Source organism: Callorhinus ursinus, unplaced genomic scaffold (assembly GCF_003265705.2).
Source record: "Callorhinus ursinus isolate GAN/ISIS: 27379988/994484 unplaced genomic scaffold, GSC_fseal_2.0 scaffold2, whole genome shotgun sequence".
NCBI lineage: Eukaryota > Metazoa > Chordata > Mammalia > Carnivora > Otariidae > Callorhinus > Callorhinus ursinus.
In genome coordinates this window covers 28590554-28608468 of record NW_027397064.1, presented here as the reverse complement: position 1 = coordinate 28608468, position 17915 = coordinate 28590554, and the positions used below count along the sequence as shown (strand labels likewise).

Here is a 17915-nt window from a genome sequence, read left to right as displayed (position 1 = left end):
GATGATACAGGTATCATCTTTTAAATATGTCATATCATTCCAGCTATTCATCTTGTATATAAAATATATACAGAAAATAGGCTCTTTTATGAGAGAAAGTAAGAATTCTCTCTCTCTCCCCCTCCCTTGACCCCACCCTTTCCCTCTCTCTCTCTCCCACCCTCCTCCCTCTCTCTCTCTTCTCCCTCCATCTCCCCCACCACCCCCTTTTTTTCTCTCTTCACTCTCTTTCCCAGGACTGTTTTTAGAACAGTATCACTGAAGAAGCTTCCATTGGCTTAGCCAGGGCTAGGCAGAGGTTCATAGAAATAAACTCAACAGAACGGGAAAAAAAAAAACCTCTCCAGGTGTTTTCCTTACTAAAAGACAGATCAGATTCCAGGTAACTGCAGCAGCACTGGCAACGACTCAGATTGACTGAACATATAAGTACACTCTATATGGATGATACATACTTTGTAGTTTACATGCATCGGACCACCTAATCCACACAACCACCATTTGAGGTAGGTACTATTATTAACCACATTCATGATGAAAACTGAGATCAATGAGGGGAGAAGACCGAGGCTCAGAAGTGACCTTGCTCAAAGTTACACAGTGGGTGGGTGATGAGAATCGAGCCCAGCCAGTCTTGTCTGGAAGAAGCACTCCTCACCTCAGTGCTAGCCCCTTGTGCGGGCCAGAGACCACGCCACTCAGTGTCCAGTTAGAAACTCCGCAAGCAAGTCACTTTCCAGTTAGGATGGAGGGACCCGGGGCTCTGTAGGAACAGGGGTGCTCTTCAGGATCATCTTCCCATTGTGCCTCTCTCTTTAAACAAAAGAGTCTTACAAGGAATTTGTAACACCTGCCTTTTTCCTGGTCAAGGAGTGGCATGGATGTGTCAGATAATGTAGGAGCACAGACTTTGATCATTGCAACATCCTTTATGAGTATCATATGTAGTGACATATCGTTCATCCTACATGTATGTAAGAACTAGACAGTGAGCACTTTTTGGAAATGACAGATAGTTTGCAAATTGGCATTGACCCCTTAGGGCTCGGCCTCTAGAGGAAGCCTGTGTGCATGCTGCTGGCTGCATGGTTGGGTGCCCGTGCATCCAAGCCCCAAAGCCAGCCCATGCTCCTGGCCCTGTCCTCGCCTGCATCTCCACCAGATTTTTCACCAAGTGGAAGCACAGCTGTTATAATCAATGACCAGCTGTGTTTTATGTTCACAATGGCTATTAAAACCCATGCACAAGCATTGTTTCTGTACTTTCTCCTCAGGAACATAGGGACCTGGCTTGCAAGCTTTAATCAGGTCACTGAACACAGTCTCCAAAGCTGAAGCCACCACCTCACCCCAGGTCACTGTCCAGAGCAAGTGATTCCTGCTCAAGTGGCATCATGATGAGGCCCAGTGAGGTTAGAGGTGTTTTCAAAGCATCTAAGGCAGAGAAGGAGGCTTTGGTGGAGACTCACAATTTGCAAACCTGCTCAGGAACAGAGGGGAGACTCTCGGCGCTGGTCTCCTTGTGCCCTTGTTCCTCATTTAAATATCAGTATTCAGCTTAGAGGGTAAGTCCAGGACGGCATTTCTAGACCCCATCAGCCACAGCTATGGCACCCGTCCCTGGTAGGGGAGACTGCTACTCTGCCATTATGCTACATTCATTTCTTGGCTCGTATAAGAAACTTGGGCTGATTTTTGTTGTTGTTGTTGCTCTCGGTATATTTGCATAATTTTATATCCTGAACGGAGTTCTTGATTTTGCAACATCATAATAAAAAACAGTGTGAATTGGCAGGTTGAGGGGCATGATTTGCAGCTGGTCTATCACTTCCGCTACTGGAAGCTTCAGCTTGAAGTATTATACAATTATCATATTTTACAGGACTTGAGCTTCTATTTGCATCTGCTCATCTTTTGTTGTTGCTTTTTTAAAAACACTCTCTTTTAACATTTTTGGGAGTAGATGGATTGCCCAATATACTCGCTTTATACACTCTTCTCTTCATAGTATAAATTCGTATAGTTCAGTGCTATTGAAATCAAAACACCAAGGTCTAATTGACATAATAACACGATGAGCTCTTTGGACAGGCTTTGGAGATTGAAAACAATGATGAAGCAAATGCAACCCAGGGTTATAGCAGTATCTCTAACCGTCCCCTTTTCACTCATTGCCATTATTTTGATTAAAAGGTCTATAGAAGCCACGGTGGTTGTTCAGGATGCAAAAATTATTGCAGAAACTTCCTCTATTAATGGAAATTATTAGAGGATGGGAATGGTACTCGAACAGCAAGAATGACATTAATTATGCGAAAAGCAATCATATCTGGCAGTTGGCAGGCATGCATTATTCTTCAACACTCTTCCACGGGTTTGTGTCCAGCCAGCACTAGAAACCTAAAAGCTTTTTATTTGGCAAAGTTTTCAGAGCACTTGGACTTCCAGCTTATAAAAGATAATTTGGAAGGGAATTTTGTTGGTGAAATTGAAGAATTCAGTAATGAGTTCTGTGTAAATGAATCAATACCCAATTAAATGATTCTATCAAATCCAACTTTAAATGTTGACTTGGAAAAAAAATCACATTTTAAAGACTTTGAGCGCAAGATGCTATATATATATATATATACATCTCACCAGACCAGCAAAGTTTTATTACCAGCCTGGTAAACGTAGGGAGTGTTCAGAATGATCCCAAGAGTTTGATGAATGGAGAGCTACTCAGGGCAGGAAGTATCTGTATACTAAAAATTAGAACAGATTGCAGTAGCCTAGCTTATTTCCTTCCATTGTTCCCTTTCTCTTTTACAACACTTCTTTGTTTCTCCGGGTTTTTATTTCTCTTTCCATCGACACCCCTCTTTCAAGGCTCCCTCCTCTGTTCACCACTGTTTTGATGTTCTCACCACCTTCTACAGAATCTGTTTTTCTTATCTACTCCTACTTTTGCCTATTCTTGTCCCTTCACAGTCAGTAAATACAACCAATCAGAGCAACATTTGTTGCTATATTCATTCACACGGTAAGTATTTATTAAGCCCTTGATATGTTTAGGGCACTGACCTGACCATGGGAAGAGTTACCAAAACTGCAGGAGCCAGCATTCTGGAACGGGCACCAAAGTGCATGTTCAGGAGCTATAAAATATCCAGCGGGGTCAAGTCATTGAATATGTGTGAGAGAGATGAGATAAAGCTGGAAAATTCGGTCGCTACAGGTTACTGAAAACTTTTATCTACTAGTTAATAGAAAATCATTAAATGGGGACACCTGGGCGGCTCAGTCAGATAAGCGTCTGCCTTCAGCTCAGATCATGATCTCAGGGTCCTGGGATGGAGCCCCATGTTGGGCTCTCTGCTCAGCAGGGAGTCTGCTTCTCTCTCTCTCTCTCTCTCTCTCTCTGTCTCTCTCCCAAATAAATAAATAAATAAATCTGAAAGAAAGAAAGAAAGAAAGAAAATCATTAAATGGACATGGGGGTTTGGTTTTTCAAACCAGGTTTTGACACAAGAACATCGATTTTCAGAATGTCATTTGTTTAATTCTCTTTTTCTCCTCCTCTTGTCTTCATTCATCTTTCTAGAACTTGAACTCTGCTGATACAATAGTCAGTTGCAAACTAATTTGGTTAATACAGATTTCAGACTAACGTGTGTGTGATTTCAGCATTAATGGTAGCATGGTCAGGTTACTTTGTCAGATCAACAGTAGCTGTGCCCAGGGGACACAGCAATCTGTCCTACCATGTAAGGTTCTCCTACTATGCTACTATTGTCAGCTCTTAGGAATCTTCCCTCACTCTAAGCAATTACACAACTGAGGTTCCTAATGGTTTGACTTACATGCCAGATCCAAGTTTAAATCTAAATTGTTAGAATGTATGTTTTAAAAATTATTTTTAAGGGAAAGGGAAAAATCAGAACTATGTAAACAAAAGAGCTTGAGAATGGCAGTCTTAATAAGACTTAATGGACAGATGCCATAAAAACCTCCTTAAAAAAATGTTGATGGGGCGCCTGGGTGGCTCAGTTGTTTAAGCATCTGCCTTCGGCTCAGATCATGGTCCCAAGGTCCTGGGATGGAGCCCCGCATCAGGCTCCCTGCTCAGCAGGAAGCCTGCTTCTCCCTCTCCCACTCTCCCCTGCTTGTGTTCCCTCTCTCGTTGTGTCTCTCTGTCAAATAAATAAATAAAATCTTTAAAAAAAAATGTTGATGATACATGTTGTGTTATTTAACAGGTCATGTTCAAAAAGATAGCTAGCCATTATGGAAGCTGATTCTCTCTGTTAAGTGCCACTGAGTAGATGTGTGAGACGTCTGTTTTATGAACTCAGTAAATATTCATGAACAAGGTGATATGTCAGGCTTTGAGAATGCAGTGGCTCGAGAAAGCAAAATTGTCCCAACTCCAATGAAGCTCACTTGTCTTGTGTAAACGAAATTAATAGACTGACACCGTGCATGAATACTGAAAAAAAAACCTGTACATTATACAGCCTGTTCTTGTTTATAAAACATAATTTTTTACTAAAACTTACTTTTGGTGTACCAAAAGTTAACATATAGGCATATATCAGTCCTCCAGCTATATGCAGTAACTATTCCCGAAAACTGGAGTTCAGTGGTCTGGCTGTGATGACCATGACCATAACAATCAACAAAGCTAAAAGGCAACCTACAGAATAGGAGAAGCTATTTGAAAATGACATGTCTGATAAAGGGTTAGTATCCAAAATATATAAAAAAACTTTTAAAACTTAACACCCAAAAAATGAATAATCCAACTAAAAAATGGTCAGAAGACATGAACAGACATTTTTCCAAAGACACAGAGATGGCCAACTAACACATGAAAAGATGCTCAACATCACTGATCATCAGGGAAATGCAAATCAAAACTACAATGAGATATCACCTCACACCTGTCAGAATGACTAAAATCAACAACATGAGAAACAACAGGTATTGGCAAGGATGGGGAAAAAAGGGAACCCTCTTGCACTGTTGGCAGAAGTGCAAACTGGTGCAGCCAATGTGGAAAACGGTATGGAGGGTCCTTAAAAAGTTAAAAATAGAACTACCCTATAATCCAGCAATCACAATCCTAGGTATTTACCCAAAGAATACAAAATTACTAACTCAGAGGGATACATGCACCCCGATGTTTATAGCAGCATTAACTACAATAGCCAAATTATGGAAACAGCCCAAGTGCCCATCAATTGATGAATGGATAAAGAAGATGTAGTATATATATATATATATACAATGGAGTATTACTCAGCCATAAAATGCTTGCAGACGGACGTGTTTTCACATATCCCACCCCACTGCCCCCATACCCATAAGCTCATCTGAACGTTCAAGTCTTTTGTCTCTGTTCTTTGTTTGGGAACTAGAGCTATAGTAACTAGAATGATCACTGCCAACCTATGAGCGGCATTGAGAGTGGACTGAGTTCACATCTTGGCCTTGCCACTGTATGAACTTTTGGCACATTTCTTTAACTTTATCTGAACTCTCCTTCTCTCGTGTGTAACGTGAGGCAGAAATGGAAATGATAGCATTAATTCTAGCTCATGATACGGATCGCACAGTGTTGCAGAAAGTCATTTCTTTCTAGTCATCTTTTTTCTAGTAATGGGAGTGACTGGAACCTGCCCACGGACTGAACTAGGAAAACAGAACATTATGAGAAGCTTGAAATTTTACGTATGTTTACATTGTTTAGTCTTTATAAATGCAAGTATATTTTAAGTATACTAGAGAGCTTTCATCACTAAATATCCTTTGTAAGATCTATTAGTTAAAAGAGATAGTATGAACTCATAAGAAATAATATGAATAAACTGTTACATCATTTTATGATTTGGCATATTTTGAGGGTCACCTTTTTTCTTTTAAAATGAGTAAAGAACACTGACTGTCACAGAGTATAATAAAAATAAAACAGGGGCGCCTGGGTGGCTCAGTGGATTGAGCATCTGACTCTTGTTTTCGGCTCAGGTCATGATCTCAGGATTGTGGGATCGAACCCTGCATCAGGCTTCGTGCTCAGCATGGAGTCTGCTTGAGATTCTCTCTCTCTGTCTCTCTCTCTCCCTCCACCCCTACCCTGCTCGCGCTCTCAATAAAAAATAAATAAATAAATAAATAAATAAATAAATAAATAAATAAATAAAATATTTTTAAAAATAAAACAGCTGAGGCATAAATAACTCACACATAACATCCAAGAAATGAGTCAAAACCAAATTCAATAAATACTGGATACTAGCTGCTGGTGATTAATATTACTGACTGAGACTCCACTAAATTCCGGTTTACTCCATTCCTAGAAAATATAGGACAGGTAAACAGATTTATTAGGGTAATGTTTTTCCTAACACCTTCTCTTCATTCTTTTCATCAGAAATTGCCTTCTCTCAAGTAAAAGTTTAGATTTCAGCCAGTGTTGCAATATTTCTATCTGTAGGTGGACAGATGGGGAAAGGAAATGAGATGGTGTCTGGCTCTTTAATTAAAGATGTAGAGCCAGAGTGTGCTCTTCACGCTCACTGGCAAGACACATATGCACATGTGCGCACGCACACACACACACACACACTTACTCACATGCAAAGTGCATCTGATAGATGAAGCCAAATTTGTAAAATTGTATCCATAATCATAGTTTCTATGGTAACTGTATCTTAGGACCAGGCACAAACAGAGCTGGGCAGGAGATGTCTGATTTTATTTTCTCTGAAGACAATCAGAAGAGAGATAATTCAGGGTTATCAAGACGCCATGGCCCGGTGTACATATGGCTAGTACTTGGGTCATGCTAGCATAAGACTGAATGCTGAAATCCCAATGAATGTGTTATAATTTTATAATGTTGCAGATTACTTTGCTTTCTTTGTCATTCACCTTTAAAATAACTATGTTACAGATGTGGGGTTACCATATTAATGAGGTAGAAGCAGTTAACTTAATGTGGAAACTATATGCAAGATAACTTTTATAAATGTACATAAGTTAGAAGGGACTTTAAGAATTTATTTTTACTCTAGCATTTTCCAAGGGAGCAAAATATAGGCACAGAATGGTTAAAAGGCTTCCCCAAGAGTTATTTTTTAAAATATTTTTATTTGCTGTATTTTCTAAACTAGCAGATGTTCTAAACTAGTCTATAAACTGAATACCCAGTTATTTGACAAAATTACTGAAATTAAATTAGAGAAAATAAACACTTCAGAAATAATGGTTTGAAAGAGTGTGTGTACTTTTGCTTCTCTAGACAGCATATTTCTGAATACATATCTCCAGCATAATATACTTCACATTGCCAAAGAGAAATCATTTACAACCTATTTTGATTAGTTTCTTTTTGTTTAAATGAAGTATGGTGAGTTTTGCTCCAAATATGTAGCATTTCAGCACAATGTCTTCATATTAGATGCTCAAAGACAAGTTCCAAACTTCTTTAGACATTTTCATCATGTTGTTTCCTTCAAAAATCTTCAAGCCAGACCTATAGCTAAGTAAGAGGAATGTAATTAAAAGAAAGCTTCTGGAAACTGCTTAAAAATATCTGTCATGTTACCAACTTGAAATGAAAGGCGTGTTTCCTAAAATGGCATCTAAATTTTTATACTTTGCATCTTAATCTTATGATGGGTCTGGCAGCATGAAACGCACTTCTGTGTAATGGATCCGAGCAGGACCTATTTGTAAATGAGGATGTTGTGTAGAGGTGAATCAGCCAGACTGCAACTTTGCAGCACATTTCCGTCACAGCAGCTTTTAAACTTCCTCAGGAAAATTGACTTAGGGGACATAAATGACAACATTGGCAAAAACGTGTCCCAACCTGTGGGAACTGGGAAACATGTTAATTTTGAATTGTTTCCACTTTTTATCATCAGACATTTACAGAAAATCTTGTGTGATTTATTCTTTTATTTGTAATGAATTGTTAAAACATGTTTGAAAGGGCATTAAATCTTCCCCTCTGCCATTAATCTGCAAATGGGAGAAATCGGGGGTTAAATGGCCTCTTTGGCATATTGCTTTGTGAAACTGCTGATTCCAGCAATACTGAGCTAGAAATACATACTAATTTAAGGAACCCTGAATGTAACCAGCAAGCTCCTTGCTTTTGTAGAGAAAAGACTAATAGCTTTATATTAACAAGGCTCTTAACATCCCAGCCAGCAGGCATTGAGTGAATGAAATTGGGAGAACTCCCATGGACTAAAAGCATCTTAATTCAACATTCCGCCTACACCAGACCCTCCTGATAGGCCGTCAGAGGCTGTCGTAAGCCAGCCAAACAGGATCACCACCACAAGGTATACCAAGCATAGGCCTCTCTGGTTGTTTTTGAATAAGCTCTCTGAAGTTTCTCTTCCTGAGCTTTATTAGTAGAGAAAGATAAATATGCCCCAAATCTAAGCATAAGTTCTAACATTACATTGTTTTGGAAAAGACTAGGTTTCCCTTATGGCTTAAGTCAAAATTATTTCTATCAGACATATATTTAGGTCATTACATTAAAAAAAAAAAAACCTGCTTGATACCAAGTGGGATAAAGGGCTTCTTTAAAAAAATTAATTGGATCAAAGCTGCTGACCTTATTTTTTTATGATGAGGGAAATTACCTAATAAGGAGTGCTGGAAGCAGGAACATTTCTGAGTCTTAGTGCACACCAAGTAAAATGAGAAATGAGCTTATAAATGCCTGTGCCGGTTCTCTTTCACCTCACTCCCTCCTAAAGTGGCTTGACTTCCTAAGGACCTAGCTACAACTTATAATTAGTTTCTCTTTGGCAATCCTCTATCTGCAAATTCCTACCCTCAATTCGCAGCTATTTGCAAGAATCTTGGTACCCGACATAATAATCCGTATTGCTACTATTTCTGATTAGAATATAAAAGTTGATCAAGTTATAGGAGGAGATTAGATAAATTATGATTTATCCATAAATGGGATGTTATGTAGCTATTAAAATTTATGTTTGTGAAATGTATCTGGTAGCACAGCAAAATGCCAGTAATAAATAGTTGGGGGAGAAAACTTTATGCCCTTAAAATATGTATTTATTAAAAATGTTAACAGGGGTCATCTTGCAATGATTTAGGGAGAAAAATCAGTTCAATGTGTTTTTTAAATAATGGAACACAAATTTATTCCCATCATTTCCATTAACTAACACCGTGTCCCTGAAGGAGAGGACTTTTTCTCATCTCTCTGTTTTAGAGTACATAGCAAATGACTCCACTTAGGAGACACTAACAGATGTTTATTTCCTTGAAAGTATTAATCTTATTTTCTTAGCGTGATAGCATAAGACAGTACAACCAGTGTTTGGTTTTGGTTGTTTTGGGTTTTTCTTTCTTTTTGGGGGGAAGCGATAAAGATTTTCAATACTGTGGAGTCCTGCCTTCTCTCCCCATCAATCCACAGAAATCACTCTCGATAAAGCACCGATCACCATCTCATTGCCAATTCCCACAGACACTTCTGCAGAACTTATGTTAGTCACTGTTCAGTTACAGAGAACAATATCCACTCTAGCTGGTTTAAGCAAGAACAAATTTATTATGCCATACTAATGGGCTTACAGAATCTCAAGGACAGCTAAAGAAACATAATCTTGGCTAAGCTTTCAGGAATGATTTCTCAAGCCACACTACAGAACGAGGCTACCAAGGGAGCTGCTGCCACCTCTCTAAGAAAGCTTTTGGTTCCAGAGCCACACAATGCCTGTCTCAGGAGCCACCATAATTGGGAAAGTGCCACAGCCAGGAAGCCATCTTTAGTGCTGCCAGCTCCAAAGCTAGCTACAAAAGCTACACTCCACCCCAGAAACCTGCAATGACACATCTGCTAAAACTGCCAAGGAAACCAAACACATCTTTAGTCATTGTTGTCAGAATAAACAGTGGAAGTGTGGCTGCTTCTTCAATGGCCCATCTTAAAACAGACCAGTACACTGACTACAAGGGCATTCTGGGAAAGGCCGGTCTAGCTTTCTGAGCCCTGTAGTTCAGGGTGACACTCTGCAAGGGGGGAGGTTTGGGTAAAGCACACCAACAAACCATATTGACTACAGACCTTTTCTTACTGCAGTTCTTGACTACTTTTGACACTGTTGGCCACATCCTCATTCATGGAATGCTTTTTCTCTTGATTTCTACCATAATGCTCTCTCCTAGTTGTCTTCCAGACCAACTGCTGGTCTAAACCTCCTCAGATTTCCTCCTGCGTTCAACTTGTGTTTGTCTGCCCCTTAAATTACAGTGTTCCTAAGAGTATTATTGGTATTCTTTTCTGTTTCCATTGCGTGTCTTTTCTTCTATTCTGTGTCTACAGATTCTCCCTGGGCATTCTAACTCTTTCCCAAGGTTTTAGGTACCATCCATAGGCCAGGTATTTCCCAATTCTCCACCTCTAGTCCAGGCTTCAGTGTTACAAACTTTTACACTCGTTTATCTATTAGACACCACCATCAGATGGCCCATTCAAGCTCAGTATATCTAAGTATCCCCTCCTCCCACTGCTACCCTTGCCCCTAAATCTGGTCCTCCCTTATTCCCTCTTGGTGATGATTACCAAGTCCACCTAGTTGCTAAGCTCAAAAAATTGTACATTATTCCAGGCGCATCCTTCCTATTAATCCTCAGTCAGTCCTACTGAACCTGTCCCCCTTAATATTCTTATATCACTCCCTTGCCTTTATCTTTTTTCTTTTTTTTAAGAAACTGTTTATTTTCTGTCAACCTTAGTTCCATTTTGTTTGCCTTCGTGGAAGAGCACCTTAAGACCATTCGGTGGTTGTTCCTACCCATTCAGTAGCCTGAGCCATGGGAGCTGCGGACCAGTCTTCAGTGGTCGGCTGAGCGCTCCAGTCCTCAGGAGGGAACTGCTGAAGAGGCACCGAGGGCCCCTGCTCACCTTCAGACCAGTCAGCGACCTCAGGCTGAATAGCAGTAAATCTAGGAGCTGGAGCCGTCCATTCATACTGAAATTCCTCCTTGGTCACAGCCTTCTTAGCAGCGGCCTGCTCTTCCTTTTCAATCTCTTCAGGACCCTGTAGAAGTACAGATCAGGCACGACCTGCCATGGGTATTCATGGGAAATGGTGCCACGCATGCGCAGAACTTCCCTGGCCAACATCTACCACAGCAGACGCACTGAGGGAGCTCCCTTTTAGCAGGATTCATCAAGTTGCTCTGAAAGCAGGAAGGCCCAGTAATACCTGAGAGGCCCAGGCAGTTAAGAAATATGGAGAAAAGCAGGAGAAAACACAGGCCATTTGAAAATGTTTTCATTTTTTCTTAAAGTTCTGACACATTTGAATCGTACTTTTAGCCAGAATTGCTATGGAACTCCACCCACTGGGCCAGAATCCTTAGTGGTGTTGGTGAAAGACTCGCCCCTCATGTAGCATGCTGCCTACACTTGTGAGTTCATTGGCCAGCCAGTGGCCTCACTCCAAGCTCTAACAATGTGCAGGCCTTTATCCTTTTGTATATCCCCTAGGTTAGGCCTTCATCATCTCTGGCTCAAACTATCACTGGAACCTCCACACTATGGCAAAAGTAATCTCTCCAACCTGTAAACATGTCCCATCACTTATCAAGTAGTCATTCTTAATGACTTCACCATCACCTAAGGGTAAAACCAAGTTCCTTGGCATGGCATATGAGCTCCTTCAAGGTGTGGCCCATGAAGGTATCTCCAGAGCTTGGACTCTGGGTCAGACAGACCTGATCTTTGTCTCAGATTTTCCATGCACTAGCTACATGACCTTGGGCAACTATTTAGTTTTCTCATTTTAAAAATGGGCCAACCATTGGGGTTATGGGAAAGATTGACTGGACTGATGAAAATAAAACTTTAGCATTTTGCCTGACAAACAGTAAGTATCAAGTTAAGTGTTAAATTGTAGTAATGATCAAAGAAAAACCAAATAAATGGATGGATAGTTCATGTTCATGGATAAGAAGACTTAATATTATCAAGATGTCAGTTCTTACCAACTTGATCTATAGATTCAATGTGCTGCCTGCCAAAATCTTAGCAAGTTATTTTCTTGATTCTAAAGAATCTTAACAAACTGATTCTGAAGTTTATATGGTGAAGCAAAAGACCTAGAATAGCCAACATAATATTGAAGGAGTACAAAGTTGGAGGGCTAACACTACCCAACTTCAAGACTTATTATAGAGCTATAGTAATCAAGACAGTGTGGTATTGGTGAAAGAATAGACAAATAGATCAATGAAACAGAATAGAGAGCACAGAAATAAACCCAAGTAAATATTTATTTTTGTGTCTGACAAAGGTATAAAGATGATACAATGGAGCAAAGATAGTCTTTTCAAATGGTGCTGGAACAACTGGACATCCAACATGTAAAAAAAAATGAATCTAGGGGCACCCGGGTGGCTCCGTCGTTAAGCGTCTGCCTTTGGCTCAGGTCATGATCCCGGGGTCCTGGGATTGAGCCCCGCATCAGGCTCCCTGCTCAGCAGGAAGCCTGCTTCTCCCTCTCCCGCTCCCCCTGCTTGTGTTCCCTCTCTCACTGTGTCTCTGTCAAATAAATAAATAAAATCTTTTAAAAAAAAATGAATCTAGACATGGACCTTACACCCTTTACAAAAATCAACATGAATCACTGACCCAAATTTAAAATGCAGAACTATAAAACTACTAGAAGATAACATAGAAAATAAAACTAGATGATCTTGGTTTTGGTAATGACTTTTTTAGATGTGACACCAAAGGCAAGATCCATGAAAGAAAGAATTGGTAACCTGGACTTCATTAAAATTAAAAAGTTCTGCTCTGCAATAAATACTGTCAAGAGAATAAAAAGATAAGCCACAGACTGGAAAAAAAATGTTTGCAAAAGACACATATGATATGATAAAAGACTGTTACTGAAAACTACAAAGAACTCTTAAAACCCCATAATAAGAAAAGAAACAAACCAATTAAAATATGGACCAAAGATACCTTAACAGACACCCCAACAAAGAAGATATACAGATAGCAAATAAGCCTATGAAAAGATGCTCCACATCATAGGTCATCAGGAAAATGTAAATTAAAACAACAATAAGATATCACCACACACCCATTAGAATGGCCAAAATCTGGAACACTGACAACCCCAAATGCTGGTGAGGATGTGGAGGAACACGAACTCTCATTCATCACTAGAGGGAATGCAAAATGGTACCATTTTGCTTTGGAAGATAGTTCAGCAGTTTCATACTCTGACCATACAACCCAGCACCTGTACTATTTTGTATTTACATAAGGGCATTCATTGAAAACTTATCTTCACACAAAAATCTGCACACAATGTTTATAGTAGCTTTATTATTGCTAAAATTTGGAAGCCACCAAGATGTCCTTCAGTAGATGAATTGATAAAGTGGTATATCTGGACAATGCAATATTATTCACCACTAAAAAGAAATGAGTTGTCAAGCTTGAAAAGACATGGATGGTACTTAAATACATACTACTAAGTGAAATAAGACAGTATAAAAAAGGCTACAGACTGTAAGATTCCAACTACATGACATTCTGGAAAAGGCAAAACTATGGAAACAGTAAAAAGACCAGTGGTTGCCATGGGTTTGGAGAGAGGGAGGAATGAGTAGGCAGAGCATAAGGAATTTTTAGGGCAATGGAAATGATACTATAATGATGGATACATGTCATACATTTGTTCAAACACAATAGAATGTACATCCCCAATAGTGAGTCCTAATGTAAACTCTGGACTTTGAGTGATGATGTGTTAGTGTAAGTTCATCAGTTGTAACAAATATAGCACATGTTGGGGGTTGGTGATAATGGCAGAGTGTGTGGGGCAGTGGGATAGGAACTCTCTGTACCTTCCTCTGCTTTGCTGTGAACCTAGAAGTGCTCTAAAAAATCAAAGCCCATTAAGAAAAAAGTTGCCATAGTGGCAATAATGGCTATAGCCATAATAGTAGTGGCGGTGTTATTATTAGTATCCTTTTCCTTAATAGGCTCTGTTTCTTCCTTTACCAAAATCTTGACTTTCCCTGAAAACACAGTGCTTTTCTTTTTTTAAATGCCTCCATATTGTTTCATTTTTGTTCTTTCTACTTAGAATGCCTTCTCCTGCTACTCCTACACCTTCTTCCCCCAAAAACTTCTCCTCATTCATATTCAAGTTTTCGATGAAGCTTCAACACCCATATGAAGCTGTCTTCAACTCTGCCAGGTGGACTTTGGTATCTGTTTCTTCAGACTCCTACCGCCTCCTCTCTCATGCTGACACTCTAGCAGTGATCTCATTGTACCGTAATTGTTTGCAGGCCTGTCTCCTCTATATTCAACGCGATGAAGAAATCCAGCCCTTGTTCATTCCTTTAAATATATGCCTAGCATGGCATTGGGATACCATAGGTGCTCAGTAATCACTAAGTCCATGATTGCATTAAAGATGTCATGTTAATAGAGAAGCATGATATATGCACAATATAAATATAATAATTAAATATCTACACAGTTTGTGAAGAAGAGAATAAGTTTTGATATAGAAGCAGGCCACCCATCTTTGGTCTATGTTCTGCTACTTCCATGAAGTTTTTCCTGACACCTCCCGGTGTCACCTGTACTACTGTTAGTAACATCCTGAATGGCATGGGATCATACGTTGTCCTACATCATTCTTTAATTATTTCATTTCTGATGCTTGTTTTCCCAACAGCACTAAAACTTCCCTAAGATAGGGATCATCCTACATTTCATATAATCTCTTATGCTGGTAGCTCACCAGAAAGAAGAGGCACCGGGGTGCTGCCTCCTAGAGACACCAGAATGTGGACGGCCACCATTGGGCCAGGCCAGTTCTACCTAACAGTGCTGGAAGTATTAACTTGGAGTTTTGTGGCCACCAGGAAAAGATTACTTGTAAATGTCTAGAGCCATACTAGGGATACATACGCATAATGCCCAACAATCACAATGAAGTGATCGTCAGCATAGTCTTGGTATTCATGCTAATTCTTCTTCCATAACCAATAGGTTAAAAACAAAACAAAGCTTAGATAGAAGTGGTTGAGGACAGGAGCTCTATCCTTCCCTTCTTTTTCTGTGACATTTCTTTATCCCCTGTTTGTCTGATACCATCCTTGTCTCTGATCTTTGTTAGAAAGGTTAGTGGTTTAAATCAGGGCTTTTATCCTAATACAGAGAATTCTCAGTCTCCCTGCAGTTGCTTCTAAGTTTGTATGTGCCAATCTTCATCCTTACCTCAGTAATTCACTGGACTCTTGCCCTCTCAAATAATTCCGGTCATTCCTGTTCCATGTATTGGTGAAATATAAAGAGGTTTTGCAGGACACACTCTGAAGAGCCTCCTCTAATAATCTGACACTGGAAATAGTCTTTCTTACTCTAAATGGGTGTGTATACTTGTTTTGTAACGCCTCTCACAATAAACCCTCCCTACACACACCACCCAAGCTGGGATGGTGGTTTCATAGAGAGCTGGAACCTTTGGCAGGAAGAAAATAACTTGCAAGTTGAATACTACCTAGAAAAATTTCCCCTACTGACTTGACACCGGTTCTTCCTGTGCTTACTAGCAAACTTTCTCTTCCTTCTTATAATGGTCCAGGTGTTCTGTTTACCCTTTCCATGCCCATTCCGTGAGGGCTAGCCCAGCATAAGAGCCAGCACATAAGCGATCCACAAAACCACACGTGTTGACATGAACAGGTGATGAATTGACAAGTCAACAAGTACTTTTAAATACCTGGATGTGTTCATCCTGTTTTTGATTGCTATGGTAGATGCAGAAGGACTATGTATAAAATCTTTACATTCACAGAACTAGCACACTTTATTGAGAACATACTGGGGCCAGGCACTGCTCTTCAGAGTCTCAGAGGCTGATGGAGGAGACCGGAAGAGAGGTGAACACAGGAAGTACAAAGGAAGGGAAAAAAATACTAAAGATCAACCCTAGTTAGAAAAGAGGCAATCACTTCTCTGTGGTAGTTCCTAAGGGACAGAACTAAGCAAGTTTTGGGTGAGGGAGGGCTTCATGGAAACTGCGGAGTAAACAGTTGTTTGTCTGTTAGTAAAGAACGTTTTCATGGAAAAGGTACTTTTTAAAAAATATGGTCCTGGGACACCTGGGTGGCTTAGTCAGTTGGGTGACTGCCTTTGGCTCAGGTTTTGATCCTAGCATCCTGGGATGGAGCCCTGTGTCAGACTCCCTGCTCAGAGTCTGCTTCTCCTTTTTGTGTTGCTCTCCTATTTGTGTTCTCTCTCTCTCTCTCTCTCTCTCAAACAAATAAATAAAATATTAGGAAAAAAAACAAAAACAAAAACACTGTCCTTGTCACAGCCAAAAGGAGCCTAAAGAGACATGATGACTAAATGTAATAGGGAATTCTGGAACAGGAAAGGGGTTGGGTAAAAATCCAAATCAACTGTGGGCTCTAGTTAACAATAATGTATCAATATTGATTCATTAATTGTAAAAAATGTACCACACTTACGTGAGATGTTAGGAATAGGGAAATTGAGTTCCAGGAACTCTGTACTATTTCTCAGTTTTTCTGTAAGTCTCAAACTGTTCTAAAAACTAAAGCATATGGAAAAGAAAAAAAAAATGGTCTTATAGCCTATAGAATCTCCCTGGCTTGGTGACAGGAAGGGGTCAGCTTGACAATGACCCTTTCTGAAAGAAGTGACTTTGTTGTGAAATGCCATGTTTGTGGCTTGATTATCAGTTCCTATAGCAATAGTGAAATCTTGCTTGCTTTTCCATGGTTGATTTTTGGCAGGCAGTAGCAGCTGATTATAACTTTGCAATGCATTGTCAGTAACCAGGGTGTATAATGGATCTTCATCTCTAATTACTTTTCTCTCCACAGGTGTCTGGAAAGGGTCCAGATGGGAACGCACACAACGTCCGCTTTGAGGGGATGGAGAGACAGTACGCATCCTTACCCAGGTAGATCACTCAGGGGTCTCCTATCACCAGCTTACCTACAAATAATGTCTTTAGAGAAATCTACATGAAATAGAAATCTGGCTTTGAATTGGGGAATATGACATAATTTTCCCCACTGCCGTCTGTGACAACCCTCCTGCCATCTTCACAACTGTGCTAATAATTGGAACAGTTGTGGGTTATTTTTTAAGGGAAGAAAATAGTATATCATTGCAATTGAACATGCCAGCAAGAATATTGTATACAGAATCGAAATCCTAAGCCATTGCTATAAAAATAGTATTGAACATCCTGCACCAAGCTGAAGGACAATAAAATAGTAAATCCTCTGTCCTAGCAGTTACCTCCAAGGAAGGGTGAGCCAGCCTTAACCTTGGAGCTTCATGTGGGTGTTAAAAAGCTGGAGAGAAATGTGAACCTGGGAAGATGTTCTTTGCTTGATTTAGAATGTGACCGGGTTGGCTAGGCAGTCAGCAAATATTGCTGAAAGGTGCAGACACAGTGGGGGAAGGAAATAATCGCGTGGGAAAAGTTCGCTTGGTGATTCTGGCCCAACACGATCCACTTACACTGTAACTAGACACCCCTGAAAATGAGATACAATTCTCAAAGGCCTGTGCTCTTATCTCTGAGATGAAGAATAATTTGGGTCTGCTATCAGTAGCCCGTGACAAAGAGGAAAACTTTCCAAGATTATGTCTAGTGCAGCTACTATGGGAGTGAAGCAGGAGTGTGAGAAATCGTGAGTTCGGGGGTGGGGGGGAACCAAACAAACAAAGAAAGGTTAATACCAGCCAGAAAACTGAAATGTTACAGAATATCTCCTTTTAAAAAGAGGGGTGAGGATCTTAAATAGAGCTTTTTCATCAAAGTGGAATTGTTGAAGTGTTATCCCAGAGGGAGTTA

General features: G+C 40.0%; 1 protein-coding gene and 1 non-coding gene across 7 annotated transcripts in view; one reads left to right on the top strand and one right to left on the bottom strand.

Moving 5' to 3' along the window:
- The window catches only part of PARD3B (par-3 family cell polarity regulator beta), a 1017627-nt gene that overhangs the window by 945915 nt on the left and 53797 nt on the right, over window positions 1–17915 (top strand). For all 6 annotated transcript variants that reach the window (XM_073879629.1, XM_073879634.1, XM_025892834.2 and 3 more), the window contains one exon: window positions 16930–17009. In XM_073879629.1, the coding sequence (XP_073735730.1) occupies window positions 16930–17009 (80 nt within the window). The remainder of the gene's footprint in view (window positions 1–16929; window positions 17010–17915) is intronic.
- On the bottom strand, window positions 11355–11507 carry LOC112807976 (small nucleolar RNA SNORA62/SNORA6 family). Its single transcript, XR_003204220.1, has one exon. It is a non-coding gene; the product is annotated as a small nucleolar RNA SNORA62/SNORA6 family (small nucleolar RNA).